Source organism: Schistocerca nitens, chromosome 2 (genome assembly GCF_023898315.1).
Source record: "Schistocerca nitens isolate TAMUIC-IGC-003100 chromosome 2, iqSchNite1.1, whole genome shotgun sequence".
Lineage (NCBI taxonomy): Eukaryota > Metazoa > Arthropoda > Insecta > Orthoptera > Acrididae > Schistocerca > Schistocerca nitens.
Window position 1 is genome coordinate 150,306,096 of NC_064615.1, and position 22,720 is coordinate 150,328,815.

Sequence of the window (22,720 nt, forward strand, 5' to 3'; positions counted from 1 at the left end):
AGGAGCAAAACACAACCTACATTTTGTACAGAAACCAGACTGCTGTTATAAGAAGCAAAGTGCATGAAAGGAAAGCAATAGTCGAGAAGGGAGTGAGATGAGATTGTAGCCTATCTCTGATGTCCTTCAGTCTGTAGATCTTCATTCAGCGAGCACTAAAGGAAATCGAGGAGAAGTTTGGAACCAGAATTACAGCTCAGGGAAATGAAATAATGCCTGTGACTTTGTAATTCTGTTAGAGAATGGCATAGAACATGGAATTCCAGTTGAATGGAATGGCCAGTGATGTCAAAATATGTTAAGAGGTAAACATCAAGAAAAGTAAAACAAAGGTAATAAAATGTAATCAAATTAAATCAGGCAACACAGAGGGAATTATATTACAAAATGAGGTGTTAGAAGTTGCAAATGAGTTTTGCAGACTGGACAGCAATAAAACTAAAGATGGCCAAAGCACAGAAATATAAAATGCACTCTGTCAATCGCAAGAAAAGTGTTTCTGAAAATGAGAAATTTGTGAACACTGAATATAAATTTAAGTTTTAGAAAGTCTGTTTTGAAGGTATTTTTCTGGAGTGTAGTCTTATATGAATGTGAAACATCCATGGTATGTAGTGCAGACAAAAAGAAAACAGAAACACTTGAAATATGGTGCTACAGAAGAATGCTGAAGATCACAAGGATAGATTATATAAGTAATGAAGAGGCACTGTATTGAACTGGGGAGCACGGAAATGTATGGCACAACTTGACCTAAAACAAGGTATTGGTTGCTAGGACACATCTGAGGCACTAAGTATGAGGGTGGTTTGAAATGTTTTCGGAACAAAATAGAAAAAAGGTACTTACATCACTGAAACTTTTTTTTATTTTTCAATGTAGTCTTGTGCTTGGTCCAATGACGTTCCAGTGCCTTGATCCCATCTCAACAGTGAGTTTCCTCCAGGCCTGCAAAATAGTTGTCAACTTCAGCTATCAATTCTTCGTTTGAAGTGAATCTTTATCCACCAAGAAAAATTTTGAGTGGGAACAGATGGAAGTCTGACAGAGCCATATCAGGTGAATAAGGTTGGTGTGGCAACAATTCATACCTTAGTTCGTGTAATTTTGCCATGGAGACGGCACACGTTTTTGATCCATGGTCAAGAGTCGCGGCACCCATCTTGCAGATAATTTCTTTATTTCTAATTCTTCAGTTACAATGTGATATAGCCTTTCAAGTGACATCTGGCAAGCATGAGCAATTTCACACGCTTTCAATCAGCATTCTCCATGACCATTTGGTGCACTTTTGCAATGATTTCTGGAGTAGTGACACATCTTGACTGACCACTGTGCGGATCATCATCTAAGCTCTCCTGACCAAATTTAAATACATTTGTCCACTTGGCAACAGTTGGATATGAAGGAGCAGAGTCCCACAGTGTATTCTGGAAATCGGCTTGAATGTCCTTTGCTTTCATACCTTTCTCTACAAAATACTTAATCACTGCTCGAATTTCATTTTTTTGCCATATTCGCAAATCACTGTGTGGGAATGACAACAGAGCCACATCACCGCCACCGCTGTCTTCCAAGAGCACTGACGTGGCACGTGTTTACAGGCAACAGTCCAATGCATATTGTGTGAACAACTCATTGCACTAGTGTTGACCTATTGTGGTGATTCCAAGAGCTTTTCGAACCACCCTCATAATTGTCAATTTGAAAATGGGGGAAAGTATGGGGGAGGGGGAGTTAAAATTGTAGAGAGAGAGAGAGTAATGCTTGATATAGTTAGCAAGTTAAAATGATGCCATAGCTATACAGAGAAGAAGAGGCTTGTACAGGATAGACTACTGTGGAGAGCTGCATCAAACCTGCCTTTGGACTAAAGACCACAACAAGAACAATTTTAAAACTTCCAGGCAGGTGCTCTACCAACTGAGGTACCCAAGCACAACTCACGACCCATCCTCACAGCTTCACTTCTGCCATTACCTCGTCTCCTACCTTCTGAACTTCACAGACTTCTCCTGAAAAATTTGTGGGGCTAGCTCTCCTATAAGAAAGGATATTGCAAATGCATGGCTTGGCCACAGCCTGTGGGATGTTTCTAGAATGATCTTTCACTCTGTAATGGAGTGTGCTCTGATATGAAACTTCCTGGCAGTTAAAACTGTGTGCTAGACTGAGACTCAAACTTGGGACCTGGAAACTTCCCCAGCCTGTGGCTAAGCCATGTCTCTGCAATCTCCTTTCTTCCAGGAGTGCTAGTCACACAAGTTTCTCAGGAGAACTTCTGTGAAGTTTGAAAGGTAGGAGATGAGTTACTGGTGGAAGTGAAGCTGTGAGGGTGGGACATGAGTTGTGCTTGGGGAGCTCAGTTGACAGAGCACTCGACTGTGAAAGGCAAGGATCCTGAGTTCAAGTCTCTGTCTGGCACACAGTTTTAATATGCCAGGAAGTTTCATATTAGTGCACACTCCACTGCAGAGTGAAAAATCAATTTCCCTCTCCCTCTCCCTCTCCCTCTCCCTCTCCCTCTCCCTCTCCCTCTCCCTCTCCCTCTCCCTCTCCCTCTCCCTCTCCCTCTCCCTCTCCCCTCTCCCACACGTACACACACCTTTTGTTTAACTTCATTGCCATCAACCCCCCTCACACACACACACACACACACACACACACACACACACACACACAGTGACAATTATTGAACTATGTGAAATAAAATCATCATAACTTCTGAACGGTTTGCGTTAGGATGTTAAAGTTGCACGGTTGGCTGCGGGGCATGATGGGAGTTAGTATGGTTATTTTGGTTTAGCAACGAAGACCACTTGCATTTGGATTGGTTCATCAGTAAGCAATATTGACGCATTTTGGGGGACTGAGAAACTGCATTTCGCAATCGAGAAGTCTCTTCACCCTCAATGGGTGTGGTGTGCTGTGTCCAGTCGGGGAATAATTGGTGTTACATTCCTTGATTGCGTGGTGACTTACAAATGGAACGTGAAGATTTTGGATGATAAATTCATCCTCATTATTCAGAATGACCCTGGTTTTTACAAGATGTGGTTCATGCAAAACAGAGCCCAACCCCATTGACACAGAGGAGTGTTTGATGTCCTAAAGGAGCACTTGGGGGACTGCATTCTGGCTCTGGGGTACCCAAAGGCCACTGGCTTGGGCTTTGAGTGTCTGCCATATTCTCCGGATCTGACCCTATGCAACTCCTTTTTGTGGGGCTATATTAAAGACAAGGTGTACAGTAATAACCGCAAAACCCTTGCTGAGCTGAAACAGCCATTCAGGAAGTCAGCGATGGCATTGATGTTCTGACACTGCAGCAGGTCATGCAAAATTTAGCTATTGGTTTGCGCCACATCATATTCAATGATGGCAGGCATATCAAACATGTCTGATTATCTGTAGTGACGTTTACATGTTGAATAAAATGTGTGCATGACATAGTTTGTAACTAATTTATGTTTTCTTTCGTGCCTTAAAAATTGATATAAGAAGTGGCAAAACTGACATAAGAAAACATCTTTACTGTATATTCCATCATAGCTGTAGGGTGTCTTTTTCTTTATATTTTGTCAGCAACAACTTATTTACTTTAATCGTTTATTTTCTGTTTGTTTTTATACATATTAACCTGCCATTCTGTCATTTTATAAATCTGGTAAAGTGTTGTACAGTCATGTGCATTCTATAAGGAATGCCCTTTGTCACTTCTTGCAGTCACATTCCAATCAGTGTATCAACAATAATAAAAATGGAAGCAAAATAACAAGCTCTCAGAGTTATAAGATGAAAAACAGAACTCAGAAATTTAGCTCTGTGATTGTACCTCACTGCATATCATGCGAACTGGCGGGATATTGCACATAATCTACACAGAGGGCACAGTATTTCTGATATTGCATTATATATTCTAAAAATTTTTATCTGCACAGTAATATTACACACTCTTTCAATATAACCTATACTTTCAATTTTATTGTGTGAACTGAAATATTATACCAATAGCTTTCAACCCATGGCTTCATCCACTTAACAAATGTCAACGCAAATACCAACAAGTCTTTTCAAACATTTTTACATGTCACTTCTTCTTAACCCCACCACCACCCCTAGGTGCAGTAGGGCTATCTTACTCCCACAGTATTTTTATATGCATAATGAGTCATGTTTGTAGCATGTTTGGTAGAAATTGCTCCAGGGGGTCAAAGAGAAAAATACTAGTGATATGTCAGTGTCTTTGCATCTGCATCCCTCACCAACTCCAAGCGTTAAACATTGGCAGGACTGTCACCAATGAGCCTGGCAACCCCGAAAACTATGGATTTGATATTAATATTAGCCATCATTGAAAATTTTCTTTGCCATGGCTTCTCACCCCCACCCCCACCCTTGGGGTAGTAGGGAGAGGTTACCACTACAGTATTTTTATGCAAGTAATGGGTCATGTGTACACAAAATTTAGTTGACTTTCCTCCTGACAATCGTGTTTTATTTTTCCGTGTCACCCTCACACCAACCCCCTGAAAGATAGGAGGTTCTTACCCCACAGTGCTTTTTTCCAAGAAGTCGGTGATGAATTTGGTTGGTGTAGATCCATTGGTTTAGGACGGATGTAGAGTGTGTATGCATACATTCATACAAAAATAGACAAGTCAGAAAATAAAAGATACGGAAACTAAAGGAAGCGAAGAAAAAGAATAGTTTCTGGGGGGGACACCAAACACATATTGTAACATCAGTTCATACCTGCGGAGTTATGAGAAACTGATATCAGGAGGGAGAATCCAGGGGCATGTTTGGTGAAACGGGCACCAAGATCACGCTTATGCCCATTCATCCTAACTGATAACCTGGTTGTTGTCATACTGATGGTGCCTGTTTCACCAGAGATGCCACCTGGATTCTGCCCCCTGCCACCAGTTTCTCAGAACTGCTGTTACAACATGTACTTGGTTCTCGCCACCCATCTGGTCTAATCTACTTTAATTTCTGTGGTCTCAGCACTTTTTTCAGTAACTATCCCTTTTATTCACTCCCTTTTAGTTTTCTGACTTATCTATTGACCCCCTTGCCCCCCCCCCCCCCCACCTTAGTTCTCTGCTTGTTTGGACTCTTGTATGATGTTTTGCCAGTAATCTCTGTCTTGCTTATTACCCTATCTTCCACCTTTAAGCTCTCAGGTTTTTAAATCTCATCTGATGCAATCCTCAACAATCAATCATTCCTTCTCATCATGCCTGGTAAGTCTCCCTCGACCCAGAGTTCTGGGCGACTTTTCCACAACTTTCCCAAAACTCACCAGTCCTTTTCCTTCATCCCTTTTCCTTTCCCTTCAACCCCCCTGCCAGAAGAAGGAGCCGCAGTCTCTGAAAGCTTGCACATTTCCTGAACCTTTACACGTGTTCTCTCCTGCCACCACACGATGAGTACATTTCTTATATAACCAGGGCATCCATAATTAAAGTTCCAGTTTCAAAACACCGTAAAAGGACATCTGTTGCTCAGAATGAAGTAAAATTTGAACAGCATGTTGTTGATGCAGGGGAAATGTCATGGTGTTGGGGGGAGGGGGGATAGTTGACTAATAGGTGGCACTGTAAGTGTCAGAATATGCACACCAACAGACGCAGCACACGGCTGTTCCTCAGTTTGCATCTGAAATGCCCAACATGACTGTCTTCATCTAGGATCATGCACTGATTGTAAAGCTCTTATGCAAGAACAGTGATTGTGCACCAGCAGCTGTAGAGAAGTTCCAGACACCCAAGGATATGAAAAAAGGCATTGGTCCAATGTCTGCTAAGGGTCTGGAGAAAATGATTACAAAAGTCAGAGAGACAAGTTGTTTTGGATTACAAAGTGGCAAAGGGAGGAAAGCAGTTGAACCCATGCCTGTTGAAAACGTGGCCACAGCATTGCAGGAAGGGTCAGGCGGTGTGCAAACATACAGTGCATGGAGAGTTGCCCGAACATTATACATGCTTGTGAGCACGGTGCATAAAATCCTACGAAATGTCCTGCATTACTATCGATGCAAAATCACTCATGTTCAGGAGTTGCTCCCTGTTCGCCTGCCAGCAAGACAAATGTTCACACTGGAATTTCTTGCTCCCATGAAAGTGGAAATTGAATGGCCTTGGAACATTCTGTGGACAGACAAAGCTCATTTCCTTTTCCAAGGACATGTCAATAAGCAGAATTGCAGGATATGGGCAATGGAAAATACAAAGGCCTGTCAACCAGTACCACTTCATTCTGCAAAGTTGACCATGTGGTCAAGTTGGGGCGTTTTTACTGTAGGGCTGTCTTTTTTTGAGGAGATGAGTGGTGCAGGTCCTGTTACCTGTACTATCACTGGTAAATGCTATGAGAGTCTTTTTGCCCACCAATGCCATTCCAACCCTTAAACAGCTTGGATGTGTTGGTGGGGTGATTTTTATATGAGGTGGAGCTCCTCCACATGTTGCACAGCCAGCAAAGTAGCTGCTGCAGAGGCATTTTGGAAATGCTAGAGTTATCAGCCGTCATTTCCCTACTTCTGGCTATGGGGCTGTCTGAAAGATGATGTGTTCAGTCCTCCAATTATGAACATAGCTGAATTGAAGGCAAGGCACGCATTAAGCAGTGCATTCTGACCCCTGAGACATGCCAATCTGTTCTGCAAGTTGATTTCAACTTGGGGCAGAAAACTGTGGACAGCATATTGAGCATGTCTTGTACCAGTCACATGATAGAAACCAATTTCATCTTGCTTTATATGTGGTTTTTGGCCCCAGGACAATTAAAAAGTAACATCATTTTGCTACAAATCTGAGAGCAGACGGCTCCTACAAATTTATGTCCATCCTACATCGCATACTGCAGATGGCAAGATGATTCACTTGAAAAGGCCACAACCAGGTATTGTGCACTGTTGTCCAATCTGAGCTTTCATCCCACCTCCAAAGAGAAACAGAATATTAAACCCAATTTTAGTTCCATTCACTTAGTGCGATTTGTAATAGTCATTGTTCACCTATTAACATTGTTCATTGGCAACTATTCTGAGAGGTTTTGAGGATTTCATTGTTATGCAGACTGTATACAATAGTAAAAGGAAATACATATGAAATTTCAGATTTTCTGGAGGCTCAGCAGGGATTATTAAGAGACCCAGCGCATGATCTTCGAGCAAAATGCCTCCATACATTCCAGTTGGCTCTGGAGACAAAACGAAGCAAATTTGTGGCTTATGGTTTGACTGGATTACATGTAAGTTCTGCATGAGCATTAAAAATTGTTTTTAGTTTACATTTGTTGGTGATATAGTGGAAAAACAAACTGCAACAGCTTTTCACATAACACAATGAAACAATAATGCAGAACAATTTTTATTTATTTATTGAAGCTCTAATGACACAATATACAGTAGTATAATTAAGTGAGCAGATAACAAATATGAGTTGCAGACTTGCAGTTTCTATTTTGTGATTTTACATGTGTGTAACATGCTACAGTGATAAACCATTGTAAACAAACCTGCCGTAATGAAATTTGTATTATTCAAAATTTATTAAAATTTTATTTTTTATCAGTACATAATCACTGATCTTATCCATATGATTTTGCTATTAGCCATCTAGTTTTTTAACACTATTTTCATAAAAACTGTGGAGACACATCTCAAGCTGTAAACAATTGCTTCTCTACATAAGTTGTGACACACCGTCCACAGAGAGTGACCCACACATATGGAAGTTGTGTTGTGACAGATTTGAGCTGTAGGGTGAATTTTTGAGGGCAGTCTGATTCCTATCAGCCAATATTAGTTGGGTTATAGCTGTGAAAGAATGTGAAGAAGCTACACAGATCTGAACAGGGTGCCACATCTTTTGAACAATGGGCAGTTAGAATGTGGCAACAAAGATCACAGTAGTAGGAAGCATTAATGATACAACATTCCTGGAGAACTAAGATGAACGAAATGCCTTTACATTTCCAGAATACTGTACCCGTGAGCTTTGCAGCAAACATCCAAGGACTGATTTTTCACTGGTGCCCCCATGCTTCAACCCTACAACTACATACTGTCTCCTATTTATATTGTGGTATGATGATGGACTCAATTATCACAATATAATTTGTACCAGAAGCACCACCGTCTCCCTTACCGTAGAAGAAAAGTGTGTAAACATTTCAACTTGAGCAGCTTGAATTGCCACATTTTTAGTGCACTGTCCATTCAGATTTAGGTTATCCTTGATTTCCCTAAATCATTTGAGGCAAGTGGTTCCTTTAAGAAGTAAGTGACTTGATCTCCTTCCCTGTTCTTGAACAATGTGAACTTGTACTTTTGATCCTTCTCAACTCTTGAAACTTGTGCACCTATTTCAACAACTATGGAACACATTAAGCTGATTCATTCCAGAATTCCAACTCTTTCCGAGTGACACATTGAATATTTCCATCAGTGAGTTAAAGTTTTACTCTCATTTCAAGCATAGATCAGCACAGAGTTCCTGGATATTCTCTGCTGTGGTTCTGGTGTTACACAGCACTAGTGGATCATATTTTCAACTGGGCTCTTGGAAAGGTTCTTTCTCCTTATTTCTTAATACCATTTAAGCTGCAATTCATTTATCCACATTTTGTTCGTAACATTCTGGAGGTGTACTGAAAACAACTCTCTCAAAGGAAATTGATAATCATTATCATATGTATGTAGTTCTGGAATGTGCAATGTATACTGCAGTTCTGTCATATGAGAAAAGACTAAAAAAAAAAAAAAAAAAAAAAAAAACCCAAACTATCTTAAAACCCATCTGAGTGATACATCATGTGAAACTGAATCCCAAGTATATCTTTTGAAATGCTACAGGCAGTTTCCTTTCCCATCCTTCTACTGAACTAGTGTTTCATTTCTAGTGACCCTGAAGTTGACAGAATATTAAACTTTTACATTTCTTTCTGTTTCCTTTGTTACATCATGCCTATATATTTGTGTTTCTTCCAAATATTAATTTGGTGTAAAGTATAAAGTAAGACCTGGTTTGAAGAGCATACCAGAGAGAGAGAGAGAGAGAGAGAGAGAGAGAGAGAGAGAGAGAGAGAGAATCACCACAAAGTGGTGAAAGTGGATGTGCAGTTGCACTGGGATTGTCTTCAGTGTTTATGCAAACCAGTTTCTCACATGCTGATTGGTAGACAGAATTTTGAAGCACAAGCTCTCTTTGAGTTAATTGATGTTGATCATCTTCATCTTATGTAGTCAAAACACAAAGTTAATCAGTGAAAATCTTATCATAACCTGTAGACTAATTCTGGGTTCGTTTTGACACACTTGCATGTACAACACAGCCACCTGTCCTCCAAATTAAAGTCTAAATGAAGGCTCCTGTGATGATCTGTGGTATAATTTTGGAGTAAGCCTTTCTCTTCTTATTATAAAGATGTGGAAAATCTTGTAAGCCAAACTGCAGTATTAAATTGCAGTTGGGCAGTGCTTGAAGTGATCATTACTGTTTTAAGATGCTATCATTTAATCATAAGAATTTCATGATTGTGTCATAATTTTTGCTAAAGGTCTTTTTTTTGTTCATTTTCCTGTTAATATGCTGTATTGCTATCATTGCTGGTCTGTGGACTACACTGAAAGCACTAGAATGGTTGCAGGTTGATGCTGTTGTACACTGTTTATCATCTAATGTATTCTTATGAGGCTTTAAACTGTTCAGAATTTGTACCCAGCACATAAAAAGCGGAGATAATACATCCGGTTTGCATAGGTCAGTGGCTAAGATATGGGTAAGCAAGAGACAGTGTAAGAGATCACTGCAAAGAAAGGAGAAATGATGCGACACCAAGATATCTTGTGCTGTCTTCCTGCTTGTAATAACTTTGTGGGTAGGCAGTTATGTCATGTAATTGTGGGAGAGCAAATAGCGGGTAAAAGTAATGGGCAATAGAATGAAGTAAAAGTAAAATATGTATATGAATGCCTCCTCCAAGTTGTTGCTGTTTGACGTGGATATTCTGATTCAGCTTTCAATAGAGCTGTGCAAATACACCACATTTTAAATTATGACATCCAGTTCTGGTGCAAGTCCGAAGTAATCATATTTTTGTTTAGTTAAATCTGTCTTCCTTTCATGCTTCTCAGTGCTGTTATCACTTTGATGATTGCTGTAGGACTTTCTCCTTGCATCTGTACTGTTACACTTTGCTGTGCAAGTATCATGTACGAAGACAAGCAAACTTTGTCGGAGTGGTAGGAACAGCATCCATCATTTCATTGTAAACATTTCACTGCATAAGATTATGGCATATGCATTGTAGTATGCTGAACCTCCTTGTAAAGCAACATGTTTAAAATCCATTGAAGGAAGCCATTACATCAGCAAGTTGACACTTCTATGAACCTTCCAATCACAGTCAGTGCTGGCCAGCTCTTCTCTCATCAAGTTACGTGTATCTTCCTTACATCATTTCTTTGTCCCTCTCCCCCTGTAAGTCACAGACCTTCTGTTTTTCAGCACCATCCTGTCATATTTCCCTCTTCTTTCATCTCCCTCTTCTTTCATCTCTCTTTCTCTGTCTTTATCTTCCCTCATTCTCTTCTCATGGTAGTTTCTCTAAACATTCTTTTCTTCTGCCCCGTTACACTGCCTCCCTCTATCCCACTCCCTTAGTTCACCCCATCCTGTTACACGTTGTTCTGCCTGCACTTGCCTTTCATTTACATCTCTCCTTCCTCCACATTTTATTTTCATACAAGTTCTTGGGTCATTTCATTTTTACGTGCATATGATCATTTCTACCTTCTGAATGCCACCAAGGAATTAATGAAATCATTATTTAACTTACCTTTCAAAAATTAACACATTTTCAAAAAACAAATTAAAGTAACTTGTTTGTGGTAACTGTATTTGCTGGAATATGATAATGACATTCTCAGAATCTATAGTGACTAACAAGGAAAAAAAAAAAAGTAAATTAAGTGATCAGGCCTAAAGGACTGCACAGTACTGACCAGCCAGCATATTGTCTTCTGCCATATAGTGTCTTTTGGATGCAGTGTGCAGGAGGGGTTGGGGTTGGGTTCTTGGGGAAGAAGACCAGACATCGAGGTCATCGGTCTCATCGGATGAGGGTAGGAGGGGGAAGGAAATCGGCCGTGCCCTTTCAAAGGAACCATCCCGGCATTTGCCTAGAGCGATTTAGGGAAATCACGGAAAACCTAAATCAGAATGGCCGGACGCGGGATTGAACCGTCGTCCTGCGGAATGCGAGTCCAGTGTCTAACCACTGCGCCACCTCGCTCGGTGCAGTGTGCAGGAGCCCCATACTGCTCTCCCCACTGATGTCAATTTTCCAGACCTTTGGGCTGCTGCTTCTCATTCAGGTAGCTCCCCTGTTACCAAAACGATGTATGAATCCTATTCCAGCTCTTCCATTAATGAAAATTTTCTGGTAGTGCTGGGAACTGAACCTCGATCCTCCACACCCCAGTCAGATGTGCTGACCACTCACCTATAGAGATGTACAAATTGGAAGCAATATTTTTTTAAATTAATTTTGTCTATTGTTTTGTATTTAGTAACTGTTGTGTCTTGGTTAGTAGCAAAAAAGAAAAGTTGCTCTGAGCACATTCCTATATCAGTATTAGCACCTTTTACTGGAAATTATGCTACACTATTGACTGATCTTTTCCCATTGCTATTGGGTCACTACAAACATTGTGGTGAACCTCCACAGCAGCTGTGAGTCATTTCTTTAAAAGCTGGTCATACAGGGACAATGGAAATTATGGTCAGAAAACCTGAGTGCTTGCATTGAGCTGCAAAAGTATGAAAAATTGGAGGATTCTATTTCATGTTATAGGTGTACACAAAGGAAATGTAATATTATTCAATATTAAAATGTATTCTTCAGCAGTGAAATAATCACTGAAGGTGTAATTTTGCCACCAGTTGTTATGGTGTGAAGATTTCCTTTAAAGTTAAACTAGGCTTGGATTTAGCTGAAATACCCTCTTTCTTGTTTGTTTGTTAATTGTATATTTTGGATGATTTCAGAAACTGTTGAGAGATGATAGATTCCATTCTAATTTTGAGCCAGAGGATGATTCATTGTGGCTTCCATCACAATTGCTGCATGCAATGAGTTCCATCCTCTCACAATCTGATGACACACAGGTTGATATGCTTAAGGTAAGTCACCAAAATTGTCACATTGTCAAATTTACGGTGGAATGTTGCAACTGTGTTGTTGCTTAGTAAGGTATAATTACTATTTTTCGAAGAACTGTGTATTCTGAGGAAGGTTATTCAAGTGTTTACAATATTCAGTGTCGTATTCACAAAATATTGAGTTTTAAAAATATGTCGATCCTACTCTAAAATATCTCTTTATTTGTAGCGAACCTGAGCCTCATAGGCAGATGTTCAAACAATAACACTATGGATGTTTGAGAAGAAAGCTTCCTATAAACTGTGTATTGTGTTTTAGGTGCTGCTGAATGTTGCCTGCAGCAGCTACTCTCCAATGAATGGTCGTATTATAATCCAGATTCTTACATTATGCAGTGAAGCCCATGAGACAGGCAATCAAGCTATTCGCACAGCTGCACAGGCTGCCGCTAGTCAGACGCTGCGTTCTTTTTGCAATTTTCTGGGTGTGTAACATATTTACTGTTTTCTTAAGCAATATAGGAAATATGAGGGAGGATCGGAAAGTAAAGCACAGTATTTTTTTCTCCCCTGGTATTGCAGCCAGGATCTTGAAATTTCACAATATTATGATTTGAGGTTTGTGCTATAGAGGGTATTTTGTTTCCATGTGCAGCTCTAACAAGGAAAGCCTGAACCATGAAACAAACATGACACGCATGTTACAGTCATCAACTTGTGAAGAGCAATGAAATGTAGTTCAATATTTGTGGGCCAAAGGGCATAAACCAAATGAAATTCACAGGTACATGTCATATGGGGACAACTGTATGGATTGTAGCAATGTCTTCAAGTGGAGTGCAATCTTCCAAGAGGGCTGTGTGAACTTTAGTGATTTGCCACACTCCAGTCGGTTGGTAACAGCTGCAACTCCACAGAATGTAGGAGCTACTGAGGCAGCAATTATGAACGACTGGTGTATGAAACTGTGAACCTTATTGCAGCAGATCAGCATTTCCTATGGTGCGGTGTACACTGTTGTTCATGATATGTTGAAATTTCTTAAAGTTAGTGCTTGCTGGATGCCTAAGAACCTGACAGACAATCACAAGCACCAGCAAATGATGACAACCTTGGATCACTTAATGTATTATGCTGCAGAAGGGCATGACTTTCAAAAAAGAATCATCACTGGTGATGAGCAGTGCGCATACCACTACATGCCTGAAACCAAGAAGTGCTGTATGGAGTGAAAACATGCTGGTTCCCAAATACAAAATAATAATAATAATAATAATAATTCAAAGTGTAAATTTTCTTTACTTCATGTCTGTGCTCACAAATTTTTGTCATCAGATTACCAGGTTCAGTCTGTAATGACCATCTTCTGATATGTTTTATAAAAACATATCCTAATATACTGGAGCCATAGTATCATCGTCAAATGCTAAACACAAAATCAATGCCAGCGTCATCAAACATACATAAATAATAGTATACACAAGAGTCATCTTGTCAGCAGCACTACTGTTCAAAACAGTCTGCAAGGAAAGTACTTGTGACAGTGTTCTGAAATATGAATGGGATGTTATTGGTGGTCTTTGCTGAACATGGGACCACTGTGAAGCTGCAGCCTACATTTAAACTTTGGTTAAGTTACATCGTGCCCTGCTCGACTAATGCCACAATGATAATGGTAATGCTGTCAAACTTTTGATGACAATACTTGCCTCCATGTTGCTACTCCTGTTCATGAGATAATCGCCAAATTTTGGCATCCACCATACAGTTTGCACCGTGCACCACTGAAAATGCACCATTGGACTTTCATATGTTTCATCCCATGCCTGGCCAATGCTTTACGACACATGTGGAAGTGAAATTAGCAGTCTGCAGATGGCCATACTCTAACCACACTTGTATGAAGAGGGCATATTGAAACTGGTACCATGATGCATGACTATGTAGAAAAGTTGGTAGAAGGTATAAGTTCAGTTGTAATTATTTTTTGTTTTTTTTTGTTACCTATTAAACTTTTGGTTAATAAAGTTATTGTGCGTTACTTTCCGATTTTCCCTCGTAACATTACCTTCCTAAAACTTTTCCTCTCAGGAAAGGAAGTTAATCAAAAATATTCATTCACTGTCTCTTGTCAGTACCCATGAAGGTACTCAGACAAACCATTGTATTGGAAATCATGCTAAAAAGAAAAAAAAAACTGTGATTTTGACTACAATCCAGATTGTATTATAAAACACACAGGATATTTACTGTAGAAACTTTCATGTCTACAGTTAATCTATCTTTTTCTATGGGTATTTCTCCGATTTTCCAAAGCTTGCTAATGTCACTACCTCCCCCCCCCCCCTTCCCATTTACCACATTACATTGGAAGGATACAGCAGATAATGTAAACAATTACAAGCTTATGAGGGTTAGCCATAAAAGTTTAATCATCACCTCAGAAAAAAATAAATATCAAGCTGCAACCAAAAACTTGATGGTGGTTTCAGTTCTTATCTACATATTGACCATTTAATGCATCATCAGTTCATTCATTCACACACGTTCCAAGAGTCCATCATGAAGGAGAGATTTCAGAGATGTTGAATGAGTCAGTAGGCACAAGTAACCAGTGCTGACTACTTCTGTAAAGTATATGAACAATAAATTGTGGCTAGTACTTTACTACTCAAACTGATAATTACTGTAATTAGTTCCAGATTACTTTATGTTTGTATGTTATGATAAAAACAACTACTTAGATGAAAGCCACTGCTCCTCCTATCTACTTAGTTGCTGTTATTATCTGATACTTCAAACTTTAAACAGACCACTATTAGCTGTCTGTATAGTGGCAAAATCAGATTCTATTAAAAATATTAGAGTTAGGCAGAATTTACAGTCCTGAGTCCAGGTTTATAGATATACTGTAGAAGGAGTGGGTAGTGAGGAGTCCTCTTATAAATATTTTGGGATTTTCAGTTTCTTGCCTTGTATCCATTGAGAGCCTGTTATAGACTTTTGCATCAGAGTGTAAAACTCCATTCTCATTCCTACAGAGGGAGGCACAGTCTATATGGAAATTATTTCTGCTTCTAATATTGTTTTTTGTCAATTGCTGAATTCATCATTTTAGTATCTGCTCAGTTGTAACGATGACCCCCAAAAATACTGTTCGCGCAAGGTATCGTCTGGGCCAACAGTGGCTCAAACCATTTGTGAAACTGAACCCTTTAAGAGGAAATAAAAATTGCTATGCAATTCAGTTGACAGGAAGCAGAAAATCTGAAACTGAGTAGAGACAAGCACTGTGATAAACACAACATGTGACTGGCTTGACTGGCTGGTGGGTGAGCACAAGGAAAAAATGCACTGGTGGAAGTGCAAAGTGAGGTCCACAGTGGTTGAGCTTGGCGTTAAAACTGCCCAGCCCAGCTTGCTGTTCCCAGCAGGTACACATTCTGTCAGCAGGTCTGCCCATGCCACGTGCACCTGTCACATGAACCCCCCCCCCCCCCCCCCATGGCAGTAATCCACTGATCCACATTGTCCTGCCACAATGAACATACCAGCTTTTCTGCCTCCATCATGATGTCTGCTTGTGAGGATACTAAAAGCATAAATTCACTCCTGATGTTAACCACAATCATTAGGAAGTATTGTGTTTGCCATGTAAGTTTGAGTCTACACTCCTGAAGAGGGTTAAGTTCACACATGGAGCATCACCCAATGTATGCCCAGTGATCCCTGCTTCTGATGCATGTAAGTCACATTTATTTGTTTGGAGTTACACAATATGAGTTTTTGCAAGAGTAAGAGTTGAGTTGTTGGCTGTGAACTTGTTGTAACCCTGTTCCATTATTCTCTTGATGTGTCTGATGTTTATGTGTTTGGGTCGTTTATCAATGTGCTTGTGTCATCAGCAAATATTACAGTTTTTGAAGAGTCCTCCAATGTGCTCATTTAAAAATTTTTGTAGGTCAAGAATAGGAGTTCCCTCACAAATTTAATTTTATTCTTGTCGTATCATTTGTTAATGTAACCCCTGTGTTTTCTGTTGTTAAGATATGGCTCTGTCCATCCAAGGAGAAGACCTTTAATTCCATACCATTTTAATTTCTCTTAGTGAATTCTATGTCCTACACAGTTGAAGGCCTTGGCAAGATCCACAGAAAATGCTAACAGGGTAATTTTTGTTGTTTAGTTCTTCTAGAACTGAGTTTTTGAGATCATATATATTGCATTTTCATTAGAGAAGCCTGTGCAGAAGCCAAACTGAGCTGTTATTAAAATGTTATTCTCAGAATGATGGTTCAGTATTCTGTTGCAAGCTACTCAAAACTTTTTGAGAACATGGGAAGGGGTGATATCGGTCTTTAATTAGGTCAGTTTCTTACATTCAGTCTTGAATACTGGCGTTACTGCAGCATATTTCAGTCTTTCAGGAAATACTCCTTGACACATCCACTGATTATGAAGGTAACTCAAGGGTGGCATTACCAAGTCTGCACAAGCTTTTAGTATGTTGGCTTCTTTTTAGTGACCTAATAATTTTGGTGATCTCTCTGACACATGGGTTGGGAAGACTGTCTGATGTTGGAGTACTTATTATCTGTCTAAGTAAGTTTATTGGATCTACTTTTGATAAACAGTTTCTTGTCCCCATGCTTTCAGCCGCTGTTATGAAGAATTCAGGGAGTTTAATAGCCAATGATTTTAATTTCATATCACCTGTCTCGCTATTGCTTCCATCTGGAAGTTCAGTATCATTTGTGTTACCAAGTTTATTTGTTTTATGCCTAATAATGTCAAAATTGTCCTTGTCTTGCCTTGTTCTTGGCATTTAAAATTTTTTGTGCATAGTATGTGTTTTCATCTTTTTGAAGACCTGTTGAAGAATTTTACAGTACTGCTTATGGTGTATTTTTAAGTCTAGATTACAGCCAATCCTTTGTATTAAATGTATCTCTCGCATCCTTGCACAAGGTATTTTGATACCAGATTTTATCCACCTTCTTTGTCGACATCTGCTGTGAATGTACCTGACTCCTTGTAAAAGGAAACTGGATATGTTATGTTGTAATAATATATGTAAGAAAGAATTAAATTTCTCATCTGCTATATGTCCTTGGTAAACATGTTCCTATTTTCCAGTCTGTAAATTCTCTCTGAAAAATGTAACTGAGTCAGCAAGTCTGTGAAATCTTAGCTTTCCTTTCTTGGTTAAAACTGATTGATGGGGATTTGTTTTTGCTGCCATTGCTTAGGTAAGTAATTTTATGGGGCTCACATCTAGCTGTGAGAGTCAATCCAAATCAATTCTAGGTACCCTTGATCATAACTATTGGAGATGAAATCTGTACTGAAATCTCCACATATAGTCACTTCCCATTTATTTCTAGTAAGTTTTCTTTTACTACCCCGTCTAATAACTTAATGAATTTTCCCAACAGTAAATGGCTTGGCAGAGACTTTGTAGAAATCTGCCATTTGGCTGTTAGGAAATACTCGACCTTGAAAAGCATCTCATCATCGTTCTGGAAATGCCCAACATGCAAGGAGGGAACTAGGGTATCAGCTTCTGGCCGCAGGGCACTTCCAGCTCCTCCTCCTCCTCCTCCTCCTCTCCCCCCCTCTCCTCCCCCTCTCCTCCCAATTACTACATGAAACTTGATTAAATAGACAATAATAGTATGAGCCTCATAAATCCAGTTGTTTCTACTACTTATTTATTTTGAGAGAACAAATTGTAAGAAAAGAGAAAGCAATCATTGATCAGCCCGCAAAAGCAGAATGTTGGGACCGAGCGAGGTGGCACAGTGGTTAGACACTGGACTCGCATTCGGGAGGACGACGGTTCAATCCTGTCTCCAGCCATCCTGATTTAGGTTTTCCGTGATTTCCCTAAATCGTTTCAGGCAAATGCCGGGATGGTTCCTTTCAAAGGGCACGGCCCATTTCCTTCCCCATCCTTCCCTAACCCGAGCTAGCGCTCCATCTCTAATGACCTAGTTGTTGACGGGACGTTAAACAACACTAACCTAACCCAGAATGTTGGACAGGTTATTGCAACACGTTGTCTTGCCAGCCTCCTGTACCCTAGTGAGGAGATTCTGGCAGTATGCTCTTGTAACTTGCCCCTTACGAGCATAATCTATTTGCACCAGCCCATTGCAGCCACAATTAACAGTCAGCACCACCTTGCCCAATGATGATCAGGTGCTCATGGTTTTTTTTCTTTTTAAATGATGTTGAATCCAAATGTTTCCAACATTTGCTTTGCTCGTTAATCTTGAGGTCATAGTGATAATCCCAACACTTAAATATGATGATTAGGCAGCTAAAGAATTCATCTGGATTGGACTGACACAGCTGCAACATCTTTGCTCCTGCTTCATTTTGGCAGGATTTTTAAATTGGTGCAAGCAATCCCAGAACACAGCCTTTACCGTGTCCAAAGCGTCATGCAAGATGTAGAAAACTGGTATATGACTTATTTTTCACTGTTTTTGATATCACCTTGATCATAATACACTAGTCGTTGTTGCACCACTTCTCTCTGTTTTTCACAGAGAGGCGGTCTCCCACTTCATTCTTTGTCATTCAGAATTTTTTGACAACATTGGAAGTGTCACCACTGTGAGGTTGCATATTGGATTGTTGCTGTATGTTTCCACCAACTCAGCACAGAATGTTACAGTGTCATTCCACTTCAAATGCAGAAAACAAATTACATAGGATGAGAAATTCCACCTTATGCAAGACACCTTTTATTTCTGTTTTGTTTCACCCGTACATGTTTTATCACTTTTTGTGCTATCTTCAGTGGTTTTAGTTTTTATTTTTAACTGTAAAATTGTTGTTACAGATTAACATTTGTGTTGTTTACAGCATTATTCCTTTTATAGCTGAATTGGTAAAAAATGGATGTATGCATTAGTTTGCATACCTTACATGATGCTATTGGACATTTATTTTGGTAGCTATTCTGCTACACAACATACAACTTCTCATTTGCAAACAGCAAAAATGTAATTTTTATTTTTCTGTTTATTTAACAAATGGAAATGAGTCTATATCACGTTTTTTGTGTGTAACTTACAGTTTTGCTATTGAGGTGCTTTCTTCTCAGTTGTTGGTGAAGTGAATAGGCTTACTTCGTGATCTATGGTCGCTTGGCTCTGCACTTTTTCTGATTTCTCAAAACATAGGCAGAGTTATTGCTGCCAATACATGTTGTAGTGGCTATGTGGTATTCATTTGTTTCATAGTGTGTTTTGCTGGGTGAGGCACGCGAGTTTGAAGTGCATTTGGCATCTTTGGTGTGTGTGTGTGTGTGTGTGTGTGTGTGTGTGTGTGTTTTGAGGACTGGGGTAGAGAGAGAGAGAGAGAGAGAGAGAGAGAGAGAGAGAGAGAGAGAGAGAAAGGGGGGGGGGGGAGGAAGGAGAATGATATTTTGGTGTGGTTATTATTTGTATAGTACTTCTATTGTGGCGAAGAGGGTTTTTTGCACAGTGATGTGTATTCATTGAGTATTTTGTTTCCTTGGGCTATTGATTTTTGGATATGATAGTTTTCTTCTATAGTTAATTTTTGGTATAAGCTGCTACTAGGTTTTAGGATGTGTAAGTCAGTTTCAATGTTTGTTGGGCGGTGATTGTGTGCTATCAGGTGGTCTGCAAACGTTGAATGTGAGCTATTGCTTTTCAGTGCTCTGAGGTGTTCTGTATACCTGGTTCAGAAATTCCTGCATGTTTGTCCTGCTTATACAGAGTGACAGCAGTTGCAGGTAATATACCAGACTGGCTGTATTTGTACTGTTGGTGGTATTTCTTCGAAGTCTGCTTTGTATTGTGTTGTTGGTTCTGTATGCTATATTGAGTCCTTGTTTCTTTAGTATATTACCCACCCTGTGTGTGACTTCGTTGTTGTAAGTCATTATGTGCCATTTGTTGCTTACTGTCTGCTGATTTGTTGTGTGTTGTGATGTATTTGCTTGTGTGTGTGTTTGATGGTTATGTGTTGTTTGTTTTTGTATTTTGTGGTTTATTTTGTCACTCTCTTTGCATCATATCTATTCTCCTGTGCAAATTATTTTATTGTGTTCAGTTCTTGTGTGTAATCATGTTTGTTCATGGGTATTTTGTTCAGTCTGTGAAGTAAATATCTCAATCTGGCTTCTTTGTGAGTTATGGGGTGATTGGATTGGTTACGGATTTTGGGTTTTCTGTAGATTGTGAATTCATGTTTGTTGTTTCTCTTGTGTATGGTGAGCTCTAAGAAATTAAGTTTTTCGTCTGATTGTGTTTCAATGGTGAATTGTATTTGTGGGTGGATGGAGTTTATGTTGTCATGAAGTTCTTTTATGCAAGGCTGTGGTTCATCTATTAAGCAAATTATGTCATCTACATATCTGTACCAATATATTATTTGGTACTGTTGTAATTCTGTCAGAGACAGCAAAGGACTTGGAAGAGCAGTTGAACGGAATGGACAGTGTCTTGAAAGGAGGATATAAGATGAACATCAACAAAAGCAAAACAAGGATAATGGAATGTAGTCTAATGAAGTCGGGTGATGCTGAGGGAATTAGATTAGGAAATGAGACACTTAAAGTAGTAAAGGAGTTTTGCTATTTGGGGAGCAAAATAACTGATGATGGTCGAAGTAGAGAGGATATATAATGTAGACTGGCAATGGCAAGGAAAGCGTTTCTGAAGAAGAGAAATTTGTTAACATCGAGTATAGATTTAAGTGTGAGGAAGTCATTTCTGAAAGTATTTGTTTGGAGTGTAGCCATGTATGGAAGTGAAACATGGACGATAAATAGTTTGGACAAGAAGAGAATAGAAGCTTTCGAAATGTGGTGCTACAGAAGAATGCTGAAGATTAGATGGGTAGATCACATAACTAATGAGGAAGTATTGAATAGGATTGGGGAGAAGAGAAGTTTGTGGCACAACTTGACCAGAAGAAGGGATCGGTTGGTAGGACATGTTCTGAGGCATCAAGGTATCACCAATTTAGTATTGGAGGGCAGCGTCGAGGGTAAAAATCGTAGAGGGAGACCAAGAGATGAATACACTAAGCAGATTCAGAAGGATGTAGGTTGCAGTAGGTACTGGGAGATGAAGAAGCTTGCACAGGATAGAGTAGCATGGAGAGCTGCATCAAACCAGTCTCAGGACTGAAGACCACAACAACAACAACTGTTTTGATGTTACCATTCTGTCAAAGATTTGTTTTTCTATCTGATTGTGGAAAATGTCAGCTAATTGGCCACTGGTTGGGGATTCCATGGGTAGTCCATCTTGTTGAGAGTGAAATCTGTTGTTGAATGTGAAGTAGTTTTGCTCTGTCATGAGCCTGAGTATGGCTGATATTTCTTGTATGTTTGTTGTGGGTATGTTTCTTTGTAGTTGGAGGTTTTCTTTCCATGATGTTGATGGTTGTTCTGTTGGGATGTGTGTGTACATGGAAATTATGTCAAATGAAATCAGTGTTGCTGTGTTTGGTATGTTTTCATTTCTTATTTTTTCTATTAAGTCTCTTGAGTTGTTTAGACTTCTGTTTTCATTGTATTTGTATATTGTCTGTAGCAGTGTGTGTGTTTGGCTAAGTGATATGTTGGTGCTTTGGTGAAGTTTATCAATGGATGTATAGATATTCCAGGTTTGTGAACTTTAGACAGTGATTTTAGGGTGGGGGCCTTGGGATTTTTCTGTATCATTCTTTTAATCTGTGTTTCTGTGAAAATAGTTCCTATGTTTTTCAGGGTTTCTTGTAACTTACTTTGGTATTGGTTTGTTGGGTCACTTCTTAATTCTCTGATGTTGTTGCTTTGGATGAATTCTGATGTTTTGTGATTTTATTCCTATTTGTTTATGACTACTAGTGAATTAACCTTGTCAGATTTTGTGAAGATGGCATGTTATAGTTTTTTTCTTTAGCAGTCCTTGTGTTTTCTTGTATGGTGGTTTCATTCCCTTTGATTATGTTTCTTATTTCCTCAGCAACTAGTTCTCTTGTTAGATTTGCATTGAATTCAGGTGGGTTTAGTTTTTCTTGTTGATTTACGATGTGTTCAGTTTCTGTTATGATATTTTCTACTGTCTTGTGTGACACTATTGTGTTTATGTTATGTTTGGACCCTTTTCAAGTAGGCTGCTTTCTTGGTCAGATAATTTTATGTCTGTTAGATAAATCACTCTTTTGTGAAAGGTGTGTTTGTTGTATTGGTGGTGGGATTGGTAGGTGTTTGTGTGGTTTATCATTTTGGTGAGTTTCTTTTGTTGGATTGTTTGTTTTCTGCCTATTATGGTATCTGTGTATATTCTAACCTGTGGTGTAAGGATTTAAATTTGTACCAGGGTTGCAGGAAAATATTTATGTGGCCTTATTTTTTGAGGTGATAATTATTATTTTGTGACTACTCTTCATACCGTGATTTCCTGAAGTAATCTTTTTTATACACTGCTAGATTTATAAAAAAGAATTCACTGCTGTCAGATCACGAACTAGGATTTACTCACTTATAATTTGTCAGTACGTATTAGCATGAT

General features: G+C 39.3%; 1 protein-coding gene across 1 annotated transcript in view; it reads left to right on the forward strand.

Annotated features, from left to right (window-relative positions):
* Positions 1-22,720, forward strand: part of LOC126235848 (brefeldin A-inhibited guanine nucleotide-exchange protein 3) — a 327,111-nt gene that overhangs the window by 17,302 nt on the left and 287,089 nt on the right. Inside the window, exons 3-5 of the mRNA XM_049944714.1 lie at positions 7,127-7,260; positions 12,063-12,197; positions 12,496-12,661. Coding sequence (XP_049800671.1) covers positions 7,127-7,260; positions 12,063-12,197; positions 12,496-12,661 — 435 coding nt within the window. The remainder of the gene's footprint in view (positions 1-7,126; positions 7,261-12,062; positions 12,198-12,495; positions 12,662-22,720) is intronic.